This window comes from Lactuca saligna, chromosome 9, assembly GCF_052625555.1.
Source record: "Lactuca saligna cultivar CGN05327 chromosome 9, ASM5262555v1, whole genome shotgun sequence".
Lineage (NCBI taxonomy): Eukaryota > Viridiplantae > Streptophyta > Magnoliopsida > Asterales > Asteraceae > Lactuca > Lactuca saligna.
Genome location: NC_136425.1, coordinates 174,624,797 through 174,647,061, shown reverse-complemented (window position 1 = coordinate 174,647,061; position 22,265 = coordinate 174,624,797). Strand labels below are relative to the sequence as shown.

At 38.8% G+C, this 22,265-nt stretch overlaps 2 protein-coding genes across 2 annotated transcripts; one reads left to right on the top strand and one right to left on the bottom strand.

Moving 5' to 3' along the window:
- Positions 1–557: 557 nt before the first annotated feature.
- Positions 558–5,517, top strand: LOC145015314 (protein CHROMATIN REMODELING 35-like). Its single transcript, XM_078973771.1, has 7 exons — positions 558–775; positions 957–1,014; positions 1,232–1,737; positions 1,837–2,262; positions 2,358–2,522; positions 2,606–4,380; positions 5,286–5,517. Exons 2-7 carry the CDS (start codon positions 960–962, stop codon positions 5,290–5,292), a joined length of 2,934 nt encoding a protein of 977 aa, XP_078829897.1. The 5' UTR covers positions 558–775; positions 957–959; the 3' UTR covers positions 5,293–5,517.
- Positions 5,518–6,398: 881 nt separating this feature from the next.
- LOC145014676 (BEL1-like homeodomain protein 7) lies at positions 6,399–11,421 on the bottom strand. Its single transcript, XM_078973108.1, has 4 exons — positions 10,513–11,421; positions 7,731–8,922; positions 7,588–7,648; positions 6,399–7,074 (listed from the first exon to the last, which is right to left on the bottom strand). Exons 2-4 carry the CDS (start codon positions 8,894–8,896, stop codon positions 6,496–6,498), a joined length of 1,806 nt encoding a protein of 601 aa, XP_078829234.1. The 5' UTR covers positions 8,897–8,922; positions 10,513–11,421; the 3' UTR covers positions 6,399–6,495.
- Between the last annotated feature and the right edge of the window lie 10,844 nt (positions 11,422–22,265).

Genomic DNA, 22,265 nt, shown 5'->3' with positions numbered 1-22,265 from the left:
CTTTGTTCATGTTCGTTTATTTATGTTCGTGAACATGTTAAATGAACATAAACGAACAAACATAAACGAACAAAGATAAAAAAAAAACACAATTAAACATATATGAACATAAACAAACATATAATATAGCAATATAATAAAAAATAATTGAGTATAGATGAATATAAATAAACTTAAACGAACGAACATAAATGAATGTAAATGAACATCATAAACGAATGTTCACGAACATAAATGAACGAACGGGACCATTGTTCATGTTCGTCCATTTAACTAGACGAACGATAATTTTTGTTCATGTTGGTTTATTTATTAAATAAACGAACATAAACGAACTTCCCGCCGAACAGTTCACGAACGGTTCGCCGAACGTTCAGTTCGTTTACAGTCCTACCTGTCATCATTTTCTGAAATCTTAACTTTTATGATCATTTTCTTCAAACTCACCTACGTCCTGTAATTTACCGAATTTATTCGTAATTTATTGGCTAATAATAATATTGTCCTTCTATTTTTTAGAATTTTGCATAAACACCACTACCTAACACCTAAAGTGAGAAAGAATAAAAGAAAAGAATCTGCAAAGCTCCGTTAGGCTTCCCAGTTCCCCGAAGCCTTTGCTTGTTTTATTCCCTGCTTTGCATCAAAATTCACCCGACTCCAAACTCACTTCAGTTCCCCCATAGCTGTTCTTCAACCGTCCTTTTCTCTCTAATCTTTCTATTCACTCGAAAGAATCGTTAAACAAACGTGGCGATCCCGCTGGATCAACAATGTAAGTCATTATCCTCTTTAATTTGTTGGGTTTTGTTGCAAATGTTTAGGGTTTATTTCCCACATGTTTTCTTCCGTCGATTTTCAGCTGTGTTGTCTATATACGTTGAACGGGTGATTGTTAACCTAAATGCATGTGATTCTATCGATCATATAATTATAATCCCCCCTTTTTGTTACAGTCAATGGACATCGAAGACCGGATGAACGCGCATTATAGCACAAGTTTTAAACCCTCTGGTACTCTTTTTTTTTTTTTTTTTTTTTTTTTCTCACTATGTATATGTAGACATAAATGTTTATGTATTCAATTTGTTATTTTTTTGGGATGATCACGCAATTGACCTGCTCGATTTTGTCAATTTTGCAAATGATTTCGGGTATATCCCTTCTAAATGTTGTCTAGATGCAAAATTTTCTCACTTTCCTTGGTTTGTGTTTTGTATGTTTGTTTCAGAAATAATCAAGGGACAAATGAGCAATGGTGAAGAAATCATATCTCCAAACCCACTGTACACTAAGCGCACATTTGATGCAAAGAAGCAAAAGAAAACCATTGATTATAATGATCCATTTGATGTTAGAAACTTTGTGGCAAGCTTTGATTCACCTAAATATGGGTCTGTTACAAAAGACATAGAAAATATTCTTTCACTAAGAAAACAGACGTTAATGCCTTGTTTTAGAAGGTATCCTTCACTTGGGGCTGATTTAATGGACACATACCCTGTGAAGGAGGCTCCATTTCCAAATCCTGTGAAGGAGGTTTCAGTTGCAAATCATGTGAGGGATGTGGTTATGTTTGATGATGCCATGGCCATGGGTCATGATACAAATGCACCTGATTCTGTTGTCATCATAGGATCAGATGATGATGAACCCACATCCGCAAGGCCTTTTCAACCTTACAGAGACATAGTCTTGAATAAGCCTGAAGGCCAGTTTTCAATGAAACAATTTCTGGTAAGCTGCCTTGAATCTTTTTGGGATTCCAGTGATGATTTCTGGTTTGAATTAATACATGTTGTATAAATATGGTGTTTTGGTTTTCTCTCCATGTAGGAGGGAGATTATGGTCAAGGTCAAGCTTCAGTTGGGAAAGGAGGAGGAGGAGGAGGAGGAGGAGGAGGAGGAGGAGGAGGGAGAGGGGTAGGGGTAGGGGGTGGGAGTGGGAGTGGGAATGTGAATGGGGGTGGGGGTGGGAAAGGGAGAGGGAGACCAAGAGGAAAAGGGAAAGGAGGAAAAGGAGAAAGAGAAGGTGTAGAAGAAGGGAATACAATTACAGACATTGTTGTCGAGTCAAAAGATGAAAAAGAGAAAAATAATGATAACGATGTAGAGGTTGAAAAGAAAAAGCACTTTAAAGGTGTCTATGTTGGTGTTGATTCCGATTCCGATGTGGAAGAGAGTAATTCACAATCCGAAGCCGACTTCGATGGGCTTGCTGATATTTGGCAAGAAATGAACGTTGGATTGGAATCCTCAAAGGTAACATGAAAAATATTCATCTCTTATCTTCCTCAAAGTCACACTTCTAGTATAAGTTTATCAACCATTTACTACTCTTTTATAATCTCTTCCAGGATCCTGACATGGCATTTCCATCTATCCAACATCAAAAAGAAGAAGAAGAAGAACAAGAATGTGATCATTCCTTTATATTAAAAGAAGACATTGGTTATGTTTGTCGTGTATGTGGAGTAGTTGATAGAAGCATTGAATCCATAATCGAGTTTCAACGCCCCAAGGTCCTCATTCAAAACTCAAAACTTTATATCTTTCACTTCAACAACTATGAAACTATAGTCATTGATTTGAAATTTGAATACAGGCATCAAAGAGTACAAGAACTTATTATTACGAAGGGCGATCTGACAAAGGGGTGCCAGGTGGCATTGTTCTTGATGGAGTGAAATTACCAGGAAAAGATTTCTCAATGGGAGATGCAGCAATAACAGCTCACCCGAGTCACAAAAAAGAAATGAAACCTCATCAAGTTGAAGGCTTTAATTTTCTTTTAAGCAATTTAGTTTCTGAAAAGCCAGGTGGATGCATCCTGGCCCACGCACCTGGATCTGGTAAAACATTTTTGCTTATCAGTTTCATTCAAAGTTACATGGCAAAAGATCCAGATGCAAGACCATTAGTGGTTCTTCCTAGAGGAATTCTAGCAACATGGAAGAAAGAAATTCATAAATGGCAAGTTGAAGACATTCCAGTGTTTGATTTCTACTCATCAAAAGCAGATGGTAGGGCCCAACAACTTGAAGTCCTAAAACAATGGACAAATCAAAGATCCATTTTGTTTTTAGGATACAAACAGTTTTCCACAATCGTGTGTGACAACGATAGAGGCTCCCTTTCCCTTACTTGTCAAGAGATTTTACTAAAATGCCCCACGATTCTCATCTTAGATGAAGGCCACACTCCAAGAAACCAAGATACAGATGTGTTGACTTCACTTGAAAAAGTCGAAACCAAAAGAAAGGTTGTACTTTCAGGTACCCTTTATCAAAATCATGTGAGGGAAGTTTTCAATATTTTGAATCTTGTTCGCCCTAAGTTTTTAAAACTTGAAGATCCCAAGATGATAAAAAGAAGAATCTTGAGTAGGGTTCCGATTGAAAGCAGGAGAAATCTTTTAAAAAAGAGCACTGATAATGAGTTTTATGAATTGGTTGAACATACTTTACTTAAAGATGAAAATTTCAAGAGAAAAGTCACAGTTATTGAGGATTTACGCGAAATGACAAGTAAAGTCCTTCATTACTACAAAGGTGATTTCTTGGATTTACCCGGGCATATGGACTTTTCTGTCTTTTTAAACCTTAGCCCTAGGCAAAAGAGGGAAGTTTCAGAATTAAAAAAACTAGCAAGAAAATTCAAAATAAGTTCAGATGGAAGCGCGATATATGTCCACCCTGATTTAAAAAGTTTAGCCAAAAACATAAACAAAGAAAAACTCGATGACAATGTCCACAAAATCGATGAGCTTTTGGAGAATTTAAACGAAAGAGAAGGGGTAAAAGCGAAATTTTTCCTCAACCTACTTCGCCTATGTGAATCCAAAGGCGAAAAGCTTCTAGTATTTGGTCAATATCTTTTACCCTTAAAGTTCTTGCTAAGGTTGACCACGAAAGTCAAAGGGTGGACTCTTGGAAAGCAGATTTTCATGATAACTGGGGACCACGATAACGAAGAGCGAGAAATAGCAATGGATCAATTCAACAATTCTAGTGAAGCAAAAGTGTTTTTTGGATCAATTAAAGCATGTGGAGAAGGAATATCTTTAGTTGGAGCTTCAAGAATTATAATTTTGGATGTTCATTTGAACCCTTCGGTTACCCGACAAGCAATCGGGCGGGCTTTTAGACCCGGGCAGCTAAGGAAGGTTTATACGTATAGACTGATTGCTGCAAATTCACCTGAAGAAGAAGATCACACCACTTGTTTTAAAAAGGAGTCTATTTCTAAAATGTGGTTTGAGTGGAATGAATATTGTGGGCATCATGAGTTTGAAATGGAGATGATTGATGTTAAAGATTGTGGGGATGAGTTTCTTGAAACTTCTTGGTTGAATGAAGATGTTACTGCATTGTATAAAAGGTTAGTAAAATTGATTTTAAGAGTTAGTTGTATTTTTGGTCCTTGAGTATAGCTTATATTTGCAGTTTTAGTCCCAAAAAGTTCTCTTGCAGTTTGGTCGTGATTTGAGGTTTTTGCAACATTGATGGCCCTTAAATAACAAATATTTGTAAAACATTGAAAAGGTTAAAATAGTCATTTTTTACTTGGAAGAGGACCAAAAACTGTACAACAACCTCATATTAGGGCCTAAATCGAAAGAGAAAACTTTTTGGGATTAAAAGAGAACTTTTTAGGTTAGTTAAATTACAGTTAGAGCAAAATTACATATTTGGTCATTTGAGTATAGCTGATTTTTGCAATTTTGGTCCCAAAATAGTTTTCTCTTGCAGTTTGGTCAAAATTTGAGGTTTTTGCAACATAGATGGTTCTTAAATGACAAATATTTATGAAAAAATGAAAAGGGTAAAATAGTAATTTTACTTGGAAGAGGACCATAAACTGTACAAAAACCTCATGTTAGGACCCAAACCGAAAGATAACTTTTTGGGACATAAGAAAACTTTTTAAGTTAGCAAGATTACATTTTTGGTCCCTGAGTAGAGCTTATGTTTTTCAAATTTGTCCCCAAAATGATTTCTCTTGCAATTTGGTCCTTATTTGAAGTTTTTGTAATGGTTATGGTGCTCAAATAACAATTATAAAAAGACAGAATAGGGTAATATAGTCATTTTACCTGGAAGAGGACCAAAAACATTACAAAAACCTCAAATAAGGATCAAAATTGCAAGAGAAAACTTATTGGGACCAAAATTGCAAAGATCAGCTATACTCGGGGACCAAAAATGTAACTTACACTTAATTTTGTCTATGAACAATATTGGTATTCATTAGTGTTAATTTTGGTTTCTATGTGCTGTATGTAGATCATGATGGGTGGTGAGGAAAACCATGTTGATATTTCTCTAAATTAGAAGCTACTTTTTGTGGTTGGTTGGCTTTAGGTAAAAATCTTTTTTTTTTTTTTTTTTTTTTTTTTAATTAATATTTACTAGATGTGATATTCTTGGATTCTGATCTTTTTTTTGCAATTAGATCATGTCTTATGGATATGCATTGTATTTGGTAGGTATAAAGCAATCTGATTTCCTTGGTAAATGTATGATTGCCTCCTAATTTTGATATAACAACTTTATATTTTCTAGTTAAAGAAATTAGAGAGGGATGTGTCATTTTGGTTTAATACAATTACAAACAATATTAAACTATTTGCAAAATATATCAAAGACAAAATTAACAATATTCAACAACTTCAACTTGCAAAGTATATTATTATGTATCAAATGTGTATGGATGATAATGCATAGCCAATTCAAAGATTTAATATTCATGCCGCTTTCCACTAACTAAAATGGCAAAATCCCATTATCATGAACTTTCTCCATTGCATAACCTTTTCAAAATCTTTTTCAAAAGTATATAATCGATCTCGCTTCAATGCATAGCCTTTTATAAAGACACCTCATCTAATTTGTCGTCTTCTAAACACATATGTCATATTTCTCAAAAGAATAAAAATAAACTACTTTTCATTAAACATTTAAATGAATAAAAGACGATAGCACTACTAAGTATGTAGCTATAAAAATAAAAGATGTAAAAATATTATATTATTGGTTTGATATTTGATATTAGTGTCATTTTAATTAATCGGACACACGTTTTTTATTTTGTGTATTATGTAAATTACATTAATTAGTCAAAGAAAAAAAATAAATATTTAAAAGTTGATATAATTAAGGGGATAAAATCAAAATAGTATCGAGTATTTTAAAAGTTGATACAATCATTTTAGACTTATCCAATGGGAACTACAATCTTTTTAGTTAATTGAAGACTTATTTTTTCTTGGTATTTTGAAAAGAATTATAAAAGTTTTTAAATCTTTACATGGCTCAAATCTCTCAACAAATTATTAGCCATCAAATTGTAAGAAATGACAGTATACAAGTCAAATCTACATTATTACTAAAGCAAAAGAAAAGAAAAATATATGCATCTTATCTTTACAATTATACATATATATAGTTTCTGTTTCATAACAGATCAAGATTTTTTTTTTATTTTTAATAACTCTCATGCTACAAAATCATGTAACAAGTGAGACGATCCAAATCTTTGTTGTTGGTTACCTGAATCCACACAGTCAAAGTCAACCGTCTCTGGCCCCACCGATGAACCACCACCAGCATCATACACACCACCACCACCACCACCACCAAAACTATGATGATGGTTGGAAGCCATTGGTTGTAAGCTACCATCTTCACAGTGTTGTAACCCTAATGTGAGCGACACCCCACCCACACCACCACCACCACCACCACCACCTACATTTCCGTTTCCAAACCTTCCCGGAATCTGATACGTCGCCGCCACGAGCCGCCCGTTTTCACCTCTGTTAACCATCATGTTTTGGAAATCTGATTCATTGCTTGTTCCCACCATGTCAATGTCATGAGCTTGATTTGTTAATTTGGAGGCTGTGGTTTCTCCTTGATCATCGGAAGGATTCCGATCTCTTTTTGCATTTTTGGGTGCGATTTCCGATGATGAGTTTGATTCCATTCCGGCTTCTCCAGCTTCCTCTTTGTACATTTCTTCCACCATTGGCTTCCATAGACGAACTCTCGCATTTATAAACCAGTTTGAAACCTGTCCATTACAGATTCAACCACTTTCATTAGGAAACAACGGTATCAGGATCGGAATCGGAATCCCCAATGGAACTTTAGTTCCATAGGAGTAAGTATATATAATAGTTTCAAGTAGGGTCAAGTGCAAGAAATAAAAATGTACTTTCATTTCTTCCTATTACAAAATTGTAGTTTGAAAAATCTAGCCCGCTATAGTTATATAATTCGGTAGATTTTTCAAAGTATAATGTCCTTGATAAGAAAAGATTGAAATTCAAATGCTATCATTGGTTAGATTTTTCATATTATATTGTCTAAATAAGAAAAAAAACATTAAAACTGCAATGCTAATAATTGGGTAAAACTTTCAAAGTATTATGTCTTAACCTACAATATTATAATTGGGTAGACTTTTCAAATTACAATGTTTTAATAAGAAAAAAACCTGAAAGTATAACGTTGTAATAGAAAGAAACAAAAGTAGGATGCCGTAATAAACAAATATATGAAAATACATTGTATGATAATTTACCTGACTTCTAGTCAAACCTGTCTGTCTAGCTAGCATGATTTTGTCTGAATCTTTAGGATACCTAAACAAATAAAGTAAATAATAGATGTTAAAATGTAATTACAAAGAAAATTAGTATAAAAATGAAGGGAATCAGTGATTACGGATGAAGAAAATGCTCAAACAACCAAGCACGAAGAACCGACACGGAAGTTTCCGGAAGGCCTCGTTGTGGTCTCCAAGTATGTTGTTGTATCATTCCAAGCTGTTGAAGAGCTCGTTGTTGCCTAAGTTGTTGATCCACAAACCGAAGTCTGGAAATCCCAATTCCTTTCCCGTTTCCGGCGGAATCAGTCTCCCCGAGGCTTCTTTGAGCCGCTTTTATTTGGTTATTTATCGCGTCTCGCAAACAACGAAAATGGCGCGAAATTGTTTGCAAAGCAAGTGATGTGTAGGGCCTGGCGGCCCCACATCCAGCAATCACATCAAATGCAGATACAACGATCTGCATTTGATGATAGTATTGCTTGTACCTTCTATCAACCTCATCCAACATCGCGATTAATTTTGTTGTTTTATTTTGTAAATCTTGTTTTTCATTAGCCGAGAGTTCGTTTAATTCTTGATTTGGAGAAATAATGTTCTTCGATTCATCATCGATTCCTTTCGAGTCGTCGGTGGATTCTTTTCGTGAGTTTTGTTGTTTTAGAGCTTTTCCGACGTTAACGATCTCATTGAGCAATTCTTGTGCCGATTTTAGGTACTTGGAATCAGTGATTCCCCTCGAAACATTTCCGATTCCGTACGGAGAAACGTCTGTTTTGATCGAGTCTAAATTGTTTCCGTGAAAACCGGTTATTACGGAACTGGATTCCGGCCGGAAGAATATGTTTGGGTTCCTGTAATCACCGGAATGGAATTGGATTCCGGTCGGTTGAATATGCGAACTGAGACTCAGTGACAGTCCCTGTCCTTGCCCTTGTTGCAAATTCCGACTTCCCATTTGATCCATTAACATCATTTCGTGATTCCTACCGTCTCTCCATGATTCCCCCATGCTTGAGAGGAATTCTTGATGTGAGACAACATTGGAATCATGGACTCCGATGTTAGGAATGTCGGTACAGCTGTTGGGCTGCTGGGAAGCTCCGGCCAGGGTACCGGAAAACTCTCCGCCTCCGGTGGAAGCTGATGAAAAGTTCATGTACATCATCACATTTCCGGCTAGAATTGGTGATTCCGATGGGTAGGAATCTTGTAGAGGCTCTCTTAAGTAGAGCATTGGAGCGGAATCTCTTGCATTTTCTGAACTTGGTATGTAAGTTGACATTTCTTCAAATATTTGTAATAAATTTTCTGCAAGAAATTAAACCATTGAATGTAAAAATTAATTTTATTTTTATGTACATTTCAAGAAAATTAACTATTTCTATTTTCTACATTGAATTGACTCATTAAAAGATGTAACAGCGTTCGGAATCCTTAATTTTTTTTTCGAATTATTGTAAAAATGCTAAAATAATACGAATCGCAAAAATGTAAAATTTTAGACGGATTGTCACAATAATGCATAAAAGTCGTTGTAGTTGACAATTTCGTATATTTGCTTTTTTAAAGTCTAATTTTCATATTTTTGGAGCTTGTTGCAACAAAAAATAAAACAAGATACTTTGAAAAGTCAATATATAAAGTAACCAAGATATTCTTTATAAAAGTTAGAATCTTTACGAGAGAGAACTTAATATATGACATTTTTACTATGATTGAAATTTAAAAACTGTCATTACGGTAAAAGTAACTGGTAGCTTTTATTTGTTATACGAGTTTTTGGTAAAAATAATTGTAAACTTTAAAAATGTGTAAAATGACATAAAAAAACAATTATTTAAAAAAGATATATAAATATATTTCAACGACAATCATGGAAAGTGATATAAATAGCTCAATAGTTGTTTTTTAAATGTCGCATGAAATAGTTTTTAGATTTGAAGTTTTTTATTTAAACTAAAAGCCAAATGTTCGGACCAATAAATGAAGCTTTTTGTTTAAATCGAACTTTTTGCTAAAAGTTAAAAACTAGAAGTTTCAAAAATGCTCCTACAGTAGAAAAGACCATAAAAAGGATTTCTTATGATAAACTTACATTAGCGATTGAAATTTTGAATCATGATGCTTAACATTTACATAAAAAAAATCATTTTTTTTTGTGAATAGCACATAAACATGATAATGTACTATAAATCATTAAAATGGTAACAGGGATTGAATTATTAGCCATGGCAAAAGAAGACTACATTTTCTCAACGTTTTTTTACCAAGTAGTTCAATCTTGCAAGGTGAAAATTGAAAAATGATATATAATTGCTCATCAAAAAGCAGAAAATCAAAGTGAAAATCATTAAAATGGTAACAAAGATTGAATCTTTATGAAACAAACATACAATGAAATGAGAAGATAGAAGATGGAGGGAGAATTAATGGTTGGAGAAGGACATAAGCATAAAAGCAACACAAAGAAAGTACTTTGATGTTTGTTTGTGTACGCAACCCTCACATGATACGCGTAGTAGTAGAGATATTCCCTGTTTATTTTGCTGCTATCAAACAAGTTAAATTTGAAGACAACTCTTTTTCGATATTCCCAAAATACCCTCAATTCATCATCAAAACATTTTGTATGGAAACTAATTAAAGAAACAAACCCATTTTTATTTGATCAATTTCAAGATGAACAAAACAAGTAAACACCCATATAATCCACTCAATTGTATGAATCTTTGAAAAATATGATAAACAGAATAAAGATCGAAAAGGGTTAATGGAAATTAATCAAGAAAACCCATATAAGAAAAAAAAAAACGTGTTCTTGATGATGAGATAGATATTGGAAGCAAAAAAAGTCAACAGATTAGGAATATATGAATTTAAAAAAAAAAAAAAAAATACCTGAAATTAAGTCATGGGTGTGTGGTTGTGGGGAACAAGTAAGCTTCAATTTTGTGATGCAATTTCCATGAATTCATGTACACCGATGTTGATGATGATGATCCCAAGACCAGATGTACACATGGGGTCTCCAAATTCAGAATCGCAATCAATTAATACGACTCTGCCCGAACTGCCCGGAATTCAGAAAACACAAGTACTCAGCATTGAAGGGTAGAGAGAGAGAGAAAAAAAAAAAAGAACTTGTTGATTTCAGTTCTGAAATTTTAATGAAACAAAGTGAGTGTTTTGATGATTATGATGATGATGATAGATGATGATGATGGTGTTTTATGATCACTCATCAATCAATCGATACATCAAAATCATAACTTTCTTTTAAAATCTTTCCATTCTTCCATCAATTCCCACGTGAAAAAACCCCCCACATACTCTCTCTCTTCTTATATGTATGTATGTATATATATGGTTTCCTTTTCTCTTTCTGTGATTATCTTATATGAAAATCCCAGAAAAAATATGTCGCGGAAAGCAAGAAAATTTATCTCTCTCTATATCTATATACATATACACATATGTGTGTCACTGTGTCTATGTGTTTAAGCTGCTGAGCTATTATCTGATCTTTTCTTCGATGGACCTCCCTTTCTTCCTTCTTCTTTCTTTCACCACTTTCTCTCTCTAAAAGTATATGTTTCTCTCTCTAGAAAACGAGCTGTTGACGACGATGTTTGGTTAAGGAGTATAATCTCTAACAACCAGTTGGTAGACCTAAACTAAAAACCTCCCTTAAACCTCTCTTTCTCTCTCTTACTCTTACTTTCTCTCTCTAGAATTCAACCTTAACTCCGTATTTCTAAAATTTGAGCATGGTGATAGAAACAGATTGAAAGGTCTCAGTTGCTGCAATATCTACTGGATATTCAAATTTTATTTGTATTTATTTTTATTTTTTGATAGCTTATTTCCAGAGCTAAAATTTGCAAATCCAGATATTTGTACAAGTTTTAATGCATGTTGTACACATTGATAACGAAAAGGTCTATGTAAATTGGAGATTTTAGGTCTAGAAAAGCAGCTAGGTTTTTTATTTGGGTGCACAAGTAGGGTGCATACGTCACTACATTATTTTTTGTATTACTCTTTCGATTCAACTACTACTACCGAAGTTTACAATTTGAGCCCTTATGTTTATATGCTTTTAATTTGTACCCTTAACTTCTGAAAGTTTAACCAATTTGTCAATAAGTGAATTAAAAATTGCCAGTTAATGCATTAAGAATTCTATCAATATTACGAGTGCATTTGTAATGAAGATAATAGACAATTAGCTAAAAACAAGGTTCATATGGCATCTTAAAAGGGTATTGTAGTTTTAATGGGGCTAGAGAACACAATATTTAACTAATAATAATAATGCACTATATTTATTTAGGAGAACCTTTTGAAATGGTATATATATTTTTCAAAATCATTTTCAATCACCAACTTGACCTAATTAGTTTATTATTTCTAAGATTTTATATAAAGTATTTAAATTAATAGTTTTTACATCAAGGTGGAAGACAAACTGACAACAAGTTGTATCATTATCTTTTTTTTTTGAATAGCAAAATTAATTCTTTTGAAAACTACATCTATAAATCCTAAGGTCATGACATTATTACACATGATCCATTGGACTATACTGATGAGCTTATATAAGCCCTAGTGTGTAACACCGTAAAATTTAAAACAATTTTTCGCATTTTTAAACATATTTTTCCAAACACATTTATTAATATAATCCCATTGCATCATAACTTTGTTTCACAAAATGTTTCCCAAGATCAAAATACATAAAACCCATGCGTGTGTATAAATCATGTCGGCGCCTTCCCACGATCATCATTGGTACCTGAAACACATAACACATAACACTGTAAGCATAAAGCTTAGTGAGTTCCCCAAAATATCATACATAACACATACTAGCCACTCAATGCTATAACTCTGTGGGCCCGTGGGCCCTAACTCTGTGGACCCTCTGGTCCTAGCTCTGTGAACCTTCCGGTTCTAACTCTGATATACTCTGATATACACATGACATAAACCACATAGAAATAATGCAGTGCAACACATCACATAATAGCATACAATAACTCTGTCACATAACTCTAATTACCACTCAAGGTAAAGTATAGTGAGAAGACTCACCTCAGATGTCTCAGTAAATCTCTGACTCGGTAGAAATACGATCTAGCCTCCACCTAATCACATAAAGTAATACTCTCATAAATACAACTCTCATGACTAGACTCAACCCTCTCTAAGCAGCCTCAGAAGGGTAAAAGACCATTTTACCCGTCCTTTGGCTCAAAGGCCCTCATTGTTGATCAAACCCTAAAAGTCAACCAAAGTCAATGGTTAAACTTTGACCCGACTCGTCGAGTGCACTTAGGCAACTCGACGAGTCCACACGTATCTAGGGTTGTAAACGAACCAAACAAACACGAACAAGGTCTTGTTCATGTTCGTTCGTTTAAGTTAGCCGAACAACAAACGAACACGAACGGATAAACGAACGAGATTTTCTTGTTCATGTTCGTTCGTTTAACAAATTACTTTGTTCATGTTCGTTCATTTATGTTCGTGAACATGGTAAACGAACATAAACGAACAAACATAAACGAACAAAGATAAAAAAAAACACAATTGAACATATATTAACATAAACGAACATATAATATAGTAATATAATAAACAATAATTGAATATAGATGAATATAAATAAACTTAAACGAACGAACATAAACGAACGTAAATGAACATCATAAACGAACGTTCACGAACATAACTGAAAGAACGAGACCATTGTTCATGTTCGTTCATTTAACTAAACGAACGATAATTTTTGTTCATGCTCGTTCATTTATTAAATAAACGAACATAAACGAACTTCCCGCCGAACAGTTCATGAACGGTTCGCCGAACGTTCAGTTCGTTTACAGCCCTACACGTATCCACTAACTCCTAGTCTCGCTTGGCATGTCGAGTCCCTCCCATTGCTCGACGAGTCACACCTAGCATGAATCGTGGGGCTACCCCGACTCAACTCGCTGAGTCTCAAGATCAACTCGGCGAGTTCCGTCTTGAACTCCAGTCCTCTAATCCCTCTCTGACTCACTGAGTTATTCCCCCAACTCGGTGAGTCTACTCAGTGAGTGATTTATGGGAAACCCTAACCTTACTCGCCGAGTCTGATCTTTGGACTCGGCGAGTTCATGCCATGCAAACACTCCATTGACCTCCTGAGGTCAGATCTGTTCCTTAAACCCATAGATCTGACCTCCCCAAGCATGATAATCACGTAAAGTTCAGACCTTGACACTCATATAACATCTAGATGATCCTACTTGGTGATTTAGCCCCAAAAACCAACTCCTAAGTTCATGGCTCCCAAAATAACCCATAAAGCTCCAAGGGTTAAGGTTTCTGGACCTCTTTGAGTCCAGATCCAAAGCATAAACTCGAGAAGGGGCCAAATTGCTCCACATATCCATTCTCTAAAGGGGTTAGAAAACCCTAACAATAAGAATCAACACCAAAACTGAAGAAGGTCTGAATAAATACCTCAAGATGAAGTCTTTGAACTCTGAAATCACTAGATTTGCTCCTCCTTCAGCCTCCTCTTTCCTTGGTTACCTCATCTTTGCAATCACACCAACAAAATGATCAAAAGTTGCCTCTCCTCCCTCACAAACGCTCTAGATCTCTTAGGGTCTCTCTCTAGGGTTTGGTAGCCGTAAATGACGGCCCTAAGGTCCTTTAAATAGGTGCCAAACCCGGGAAATTAGGGTTTCATTAAACAGCGTGGACTCACCGAGTCCGATCATCAACCCGGATGAGAATCCGCGACCTTACTCGGCGAGTCTAAGCGCCAACTCGCCGAGTCCCTCAGCAAATCCCAAAATAACTGAATAAAAAAATAATATACATGGGAATCCGGATGTTACAATTCTCCCCCACTAGAATCAGACTTCGCCCTCGAAGTCTCACTCTGCAAAAAACTCCGGATGCTGCTCACGCATCTTGCGCTCCGGCTCCCAAGTCAGCTCTGACCCTTTCCTATGCTGCCACTGTACCTGCACCAGAGGCACTTCCTTGTTCCTCAGAACCTTGATCTTCCGATCTCTAATTGCCACCGGTCTCTCAACATAGTTCACACCCACATCCACCTAAATATCCTCTAATGGTACCACTGCCGACTCGTCGGCTATACACTTTCTCAACTGCGACACGTGGAAAGTGTCGTGAATCTATCCTAACTACGCAGGTAGCTCCAAACGGTAGGCTACCATGCCTACTCTCGCGATCACCCTAAAAGGTCTAATATATCGAGGCCCCAACTTGCCCCTCTTCCTGAATCGGATCACTCCTTTCCAAGGAGAGACCTTCAGGAGCACAAAGTCGCCAACCTCGAACTCGAGCTCGGACCGGCTCCTATCCGCATAACTCTTCTGATGACTCTGAGCGGTCAACAACCTCTGTCTAACCTGTTGTATCTACTCAGTCGTCTGAAGCACAATCTTTATACTACCCATCACACGTTGCCCTACCTCTCCGCAGCAAATGGGGGTCCGAAACCTCCTCCCATACAACAACTCAAAGGGTGGCATACCAATGATCAAATGATGGCTGTTGTTGTAGGAAAACTCTGCCAAGGGAAAATATGTGTCCCAAATCCCGCCAAAATCCAACACACATGCTCGAAGCATGTCCTCGAGCATCTGAATTATCCGCTCGCTCTACCCATCAGTCTGTGGGTGATATGCGGTACTAAAATGCAGCCTTGTACCCAACTCCTCATGAAATTTCTTCTAGAATCTGGAAGTGAAACGCACATCTCGATCTGAGACAATCGAGATTGGTACTCCATGCCGCGATACCACCTCTCTCACATACAACTCTGCCAGCCTCTCTGTAGAAGAGCTCTCGCTAATAGCAAGGAAGTGAGCGCTCTTCGTCAACCTGTCTATAATCACCCAAATTGCATCAACGCCCCTCGCAGTCCTCGACAATTTGGTGATAAAATCCATAGTAATCTCTTCCTACTTCCACTCGGGAACCTCTAACGGCAGCAACTTACCATGCGGTCTCTGGTGCTTGGCCTTAACCCTACGACAGGTTAGGCACCTCTCAACGAACCATGCGACGTCCCTCTTCATACATGGCCACCAATACTCCTTCTTTAGGTCCAAATACATCTTAGTGTCCCCGGGATGGATCGAGAACTTCGATCGATGTGCCTCTTCCATCAAAATGGTACGCGTCCCACCCACAAACAGTACCCAAATCCGACCCTGAAATATCGTAAGCCCCCGGCTATTGGTAACAAACTCCGATACCTGCCCGATAACTCGCTCCCTCTTTTGGTTTTCTAGCCTCACAGCCTCAGCCGGGGTCCCCTCGAATGGTGTCCAACACTGGAGTCATTACTGTGAATCTCATGCAAACGTCTCGCATCAGGGCACTTTACGCCCTACAACTCAGGGCATCGGCTACCACATTAGCCTTACCCGGGTGGTACAGGATCTCGCAATCATAATCCTTTACCACGTCCAACCATCTCCTCTGCCGCATATTCAAGTTGGGCTGATCCATCAAGTACTTCAGGCTCTTGTGATCCGTGTATATGGTACACCGGACCCCATACAGATAGTGACGCCAGATCTTGAGGGCGAACACTACTGCTCCCAACTCTAGATCGTGGGTGGGATACCTTATCTCATGAGGCTTCAGCTGCCTCGATGCGTATGATATCACGTGCCCCCTCTGCATAAGCACCGCTCCCAAACTTGATATCGACATGAAGTCCTACATTCCCTCTGGAAGGGCTAACACTAAGGCTTCGCACAACCTTTGGCGAAGTGTCTCGAAGGAGGCCTGCTGCTCTAGGCCCCATGAGAAAGCAACACTCTTCCGGGTCAACTTGGTGAGTGGCACAGTGATCTTGGAGAAATCCCTGATAAATCTCCAATAATAGCCTGCCAATCCTAGGAAACTCCTGATCTCTGTAGGTGACCTCAACACCTCCCAACTCATCACCGCCTCAATCTTGGCCAGATCGACCAATATCCTTTCTGGTTAACGAGATGCCCTAGGAACTGGACCTCTCGTAACCAAAAATCACACTTGGAGAATTTGGCGTAAAGCCTCTCTGGATCTCGAATACACCAATATGTCTTCAATGAACACGATCACCGAGCGATCCAACATCAGCCTACATACTCTGTTCATGAGATCCATGAACACCGCCGGCGCATTGGTGAGCCCGAAAGGCATCACCACGAACTTGTAATGCCCGTAACGAGTCCTAAACGTTGTCTTCTGGATGTCCTCATCTCGCACCCTCACCCGATGATATCCTGATCTCAAATCGATCTTGGAGAACCAAGATGCTCTCTGTAACTGATCGAACAAATCGTCGATCCTCGGTAACGGGTAATGGTTCTTGACCGTTAGCTTGTTCAATTCCTTATAATCAATGCACATTTGGTGTGAGCCATCCTTTTTCTTAACAAAAAGGATAGGCGCTCCCCATGGTGAACTGCTCGGCTGAATAAACCCCTTCCCTAGCAGCTCCTGAAGCTGCAAGGATAACTCCTGCATCTCTGGAGGTGCAAGGCGATAAGGTGCCTTGGAGATAGGTGCAGCCCCCAGAATCAAATCGATGCTGAACTTAACCTGCCTCTCGGGAGGCACACCCGGTAACTCTTCCGAAAATACATCCGGGAACTCACGCACTATCGGAACCTCATCTACTAACTTCGGTCTCTCAGAATCAACCCTCGTATCCATCACATATGCTACAAACCCATTACAGCCCTGCTGTAGACTCTGTCTCGCTCTAGCGGCTGAACAAAATGCGGACCCAGAACGCGTACCCTCGTCGTACACGGTAAGAACTCCCCCACTAGGGTCTCGTATGGTCACCAGCTGTCTCTCGTATTCGATAACCACTCCAAACTTGCTCAACTAGTCCATGCCCACGATGACACAGACATCTCCCATCACAATAGGAACTAGATCAATTAGAAACTCAATGTTGAAAATCTCGAGTACACACCCTCGGATCACCTCGGTGGCATACACCGCTCTCTCGTCAGCTATGGAAACTCTCAGAGGTCAACTCAACGCCTCTCGACTAATACTGATGTGCTGAATAAAAGCCAAAGATACAAAAGACCGACTCGCACCCGAGTCAAATAACACCAAGGCAGGTACAAAATTCACAAGAAAAGTACCTACGCATATCATAATATAAGCACAATATCTCAACATAAAAGTAAATATATGAAAGAATACATACCAGCCACGACATCGGGCGCTGCACGGACCTCCTCCGCAGTCAAATGGAAGGCTCTCCCTCGCACCTTCGGTACCTCGGCCTTCACTGGCCGACTCTTAGTAACTCTGATAGCAGCAGGGGAAGATCCCTGAGGTGCTCCCTGGGTAGTCCCTCACAACTGTGGACACTCTGTCTTGCGGTGTCCGGTTTGGTTGTAGTGAAAGCATACTGCAAATCCCTTGGGGCGATCCTTGGCCATATGCCATTCCTTGCCACATTTGTAGCAAGACCCCGCTCTGCACACCCCCTCGTGGCTCTTGCCGCACTTGCCACAAGTGCAGCCCTTCTGACTCCTAGATCGCGAATCAGCGAGCTTGACCCGCTTGGCTGTCAGCTGAGACTGTGTCGGTCACCGATCCCTCGCCCGAGACTCAGCCTCCTCCCTAGCCTAGGTCTCCAGCTCTATCTCCCTCTTCCGGGCATTTTCTTGAAGCTTAGCAAACGTCCGATACGTCGAGTTCGCCACGAACTCCTGTATATCCCTCCTCAAAATGCTCAGATAGTGGCTCATACGTGCCTGCTCAGAGGACACGTGCTCTGGGCAAAACATCGCCCGCTCATGGAACTTCCTCGTAATCACTATGACAGAATTGGTACCCTGCTTGAGGGTCAAAAACTCCTGCGCCAAACGCTCCCTCTCCACCTGGTGAACATACTCATCTCGGAACATAGCAGTGAACCTCTCCCAAGTCACTGCAGCAAGCTCAGTAGGCGAATAATGCGTCGTCACAAACTTCCACCAATCCTTCGCTCCCAAGCGAAGCTGGTTCAGCACGAACCGGAATCTCAAATGCTCAGGCGATGAGCAAGTAAAGAAACATCCCTCTATGTCTGATATCCACCTCATCGCTGCAATCGGGTCCTGGGTCCCATCAAACTCCGGTGGTTTTGTGTTGCTGAACTCCCAGAACAGCAACGCATCACCACCCTGCGGTCTAGCCGCAGCTACAGCTGCAGTGGCCGCAACAACAGTAGCATCAGAAAGAGCAGCGTATCTCTCGTCGAATGTCTCTATCAGGGTGGTCTTGATAGACCCAAACATCTCTGGAATCTCATCGCGGATGGCGGCAGCCACCTCATCATGAATCATCTGGCAGAGCTCTTCGTCGCTCACACCCCCTCCACTGGTCCCTGGTCTGTGGCGTGTCCCTACCATGATGCCTCTCTGAAATACAACATAAGATATCAATAATTTGTTCAGATGTACACATACTCTATATCCCAACCCTACTTGATCTCTGGTACCCTAAGGATTCTTACTTGGGTTGCGCACTGACCCGGTGCCTTCGGTAGTACGAGCCCAATACTACCAACCACACCGACTCAGCATTCACACCAAGTCCTCCTCCCAGAGTCCATAATCCCAAGTACGCTATTCTCTCTAATCATGTGCTACTCATTAGCAGATCTCTCATAAGCTCCTTGTTGTCATCTAAACACTCTCAAGCATCCCTAGTAGCAAAACCCCTAGACTAAGGCATCATATATCAGGCTACTCTAGTCCTAATAAGAATACCTAGTCTTACTCTAGCATGCACAATATAGTTCATCATATAACATAGCATAACGTTTCTTTTAAAACTTATTGTAAGGGTATTTTGGAAAATCACCGTTCGGGCGCTGGCTGATCGTACACATGGCTCTGCTCTGTTTGTCTCAAAACTCTTTTTATTATTTTTAAAAATTTACTTTATTATCAAAATTTTCCTGAAATCCTCAGTTTGAGTTCAGATACGCCCGAAGATGCATCCGAATCCCTCAAACCAAGGCTCTGATACCAAATTGTAACACCGTAAAATTTAAAACAATTTTTTGCATTTTTAAACACATTTTTCCAAACACATTTATTAACAAAATCCCATTGCATCATAACTTTGTTTCACAAAATGTTTCCCAAGATCAAAATACATAAAACCCATGCGTGTGTACGAATCATGCCAGCGCCTTCCCGCGATCATCACTGGTAGCTGAAACACATAACACATAACACTGTAAGCATAAAGCTTAGTGAGTTCCTCAAAATACCATACATAACACATACTAGCCACTCGAGGCTATAACTTTGTGGGCCCGTGGGCCCTAACTCTGTGGACCCTCTGGTCCTAGCTCTATGAACCTTTCGGTTCTAACTCTGATATACACATGACACACACCACATAGAAATAATGTAGTGCAACACATCACATAATAGCATACATTAACTCTGTCACATAACTCTAATTACCACTCAAGGTAAAGTATAGTGAGAAGACTCACCTCAGATGTGTCGGTAAATCTCTGAATCGGTAGAAATACGATCTAGCCTCCACCTAATCACATAAAGTAATACTCTCATAAATACAAATCTCAAGACTAGAATCAACCCTCTCTAGGCAGCCTCAGAAGGGTAAAAGACCATTTTACCCCTCCTTTTGCTCAAAGGCCCTCATTGTTGATCAAACCCTAAAAGTCAACCATAGTTAATGGTCAAACTTTGACCCGACTCATCGAGTGCACTTGGGAAACTCGGCGAGTCCACACGTGTCTACTAACTCCTAGTATCGCTTGGCATGTCGAGTGCCTCCCCTTGCTCGACGAGTCACACCTGGCATGAATCGCGGGGCTACCCTGACTCAACTCGCCGAGTCTCAAGATCAACTCGGCGAGTTTCATCTTGAACTCCAGTCCTCTAATCCCTCTATGACTCACTTGCTCAACGAGTCACACCTGGCATGAATCGCGGGGCTACCCCGACTCAACTCGCCGAGTCTCAAGATCAACTCGGCGAGTTCCGTATTGAACTCCAGTCCTTTAATCCCTCTCTGACTCACTGAGTTATTCCCCCAAATCAGTAAGTCTACTCGCTGAGTGATTTACGAGAAACCCTAACCCTACTCGCCGAGTCTGATCTTTGGACTCGGCGAGTTCATTCCATGCAAACACTTCATTGACCTCCTGAGGCCAGATATGTTCCTTAAACCCATAGATCTGACCTCCCCAAGCATGATAATCACGTAAAGTTCATAGCTTAACACTCATATAACATCTAAATGATCCTACTTGGTGATTTAGCCCCAAAAATCAACTCCTAAGTTCATGACTCCCAAAATAACCCATAAAGCTCCAAGGGTTAAGGTCTCTGGACCTCTTTGAGTCCAGACCCATCTAAGATTCATACATGCATGTTTTCTTCTAACCCATCCAAAAATTAAAATGATAATAGGTTTGAGCGTTGAACTTCTTTCCAGTGAGTTAGTCAAAAAGTTCATATACACTTCTTTCTTAAAGAAAACTATGACACGCCTATATACATCAAAGAGAACATCCCTAACTATATTGTGTCGATACTTGAAACCTAAGAGCTTTCTACAATGTATGTATATTCAGTTATAGGGAATCTAAAAAGGTCACGAATGCCCACAACAGAAGCATTTAAACATAATCACCATACACCAGCCATACATATATGCTCTACCAATAAATTACAACTTAAACTAAAGAGAAGGAAACTAGAATACACACCTTTATAACTTTAACACCTCATTTTCGTCTTCAAGTATAAACGACTAGTTATGTAAATAGACTTTTTTTTATAGACGACTATTTAGGATAAATTTTCTTGACAGAAGTCATAGTAATCGTAAAAGCAAGATCATGCATATAGAGATCATCAAAATCTGACATCATAGGAGGAAGTTATGATTTTTTGAAGTTTCAGCGCAACAATGTGCGACACAGTAGTCGAAAGAGAAATCAGTTGATTGTTAGCCGAAATAATCTAAACAAGAGTTGAAGATCTCGTAGATAAAATTCTATCGATATAAAGATAGTCGAGAATAGATGTCGTATGAAAGAGTTGTGATTTTTATACGAACTTTAACAGTTTAAGCCTATTAAAAATAAAGTAAAAATTAATCGACGGAGTCTAAATGAAAGTTGTAGATCTCGTCGATAGCTATGTGTGGATATAAATAATGTCGAAAACAAAGCTCATATAAAGAAGTTAACATAATTTACAAAATTCACGTTTTGCGCTACGTGTGTACGTGCGACACACACTTCTAGAAGGAGCAATGTAGGACCAACAGGTAAGCGACACGTGGAAAGCAGTGAATAGCTCAATGTCACCCTAGGGCACAATGTGCTTCCCTAAAAGTCGCCTATAAATATTGCCATGTGCCTCCCTCATTCCACACATCATCATACTCGGGTTTCTCTCTCTCTAGAGAACCTTTTTCCCTCTAGATTTCCGACTTTCCGACGCTCTGAAGTATTCTCAATAAGATCCTGGAGCATTTTAGAGATAGAACTTTTAGTTCAGGATTCTGCCCGTGCGATTCCCGATTTTCGTTAGAAACTCTCTGTAAGTTAGGCTACATTTACT

What these genes read in the sequence shown, in the direction of transcription:
- LOC145014676 (XM_078973108.1), bottom strand. Translation starts at nt 8,896, where the DNA reads ATGTCAACTTACATACCAAGTTCAGAAAATGCAAGAGATTCCGCTCCA. An exon ending in TTTGAGCATTTTCTTCATCC is followed by an intron (nt 7,649 to 7,730) that starts GTAATCACTGAT and finishes TTATTTGTTTAG; the next exon opens with GTATCCTAAAGATTCAGACA. An exon ending in CAGGTTTGACTAGAAGTCAG is followed by an intron (nt 7,075 to 7,587) that starts GTAAATTATCAT and finishes TGTAATGGACAG; the next exon opens with GTTTCAAACTGGTTTATAAA.
- LOC145015314 (XM_078973771.1), top strand. Translation starts at nt 960, where the DNA reads ATGGACATCGAAGACCGGATGAACGCGCATTATAGCACAAGTTTTAAA. An exon ending in CACAAGTTTTAAACCCTCTG is followed by an intron (nt 1,015 to 1,231) that starts GTACTCTTTTTT and finishes TGTTTGTTTCAG; the next exon opens with AAATAATCAAGGGACAAATG. An exon ending in TTTCAATGAAACAATTTCTG is followed by an intron (nt 1,738 to 1,836) that starts GTAAGCTGCCTT and finishes CTCTCCATGTAG; the next exon opens with GAGGGAGATTATGGTCAAGG.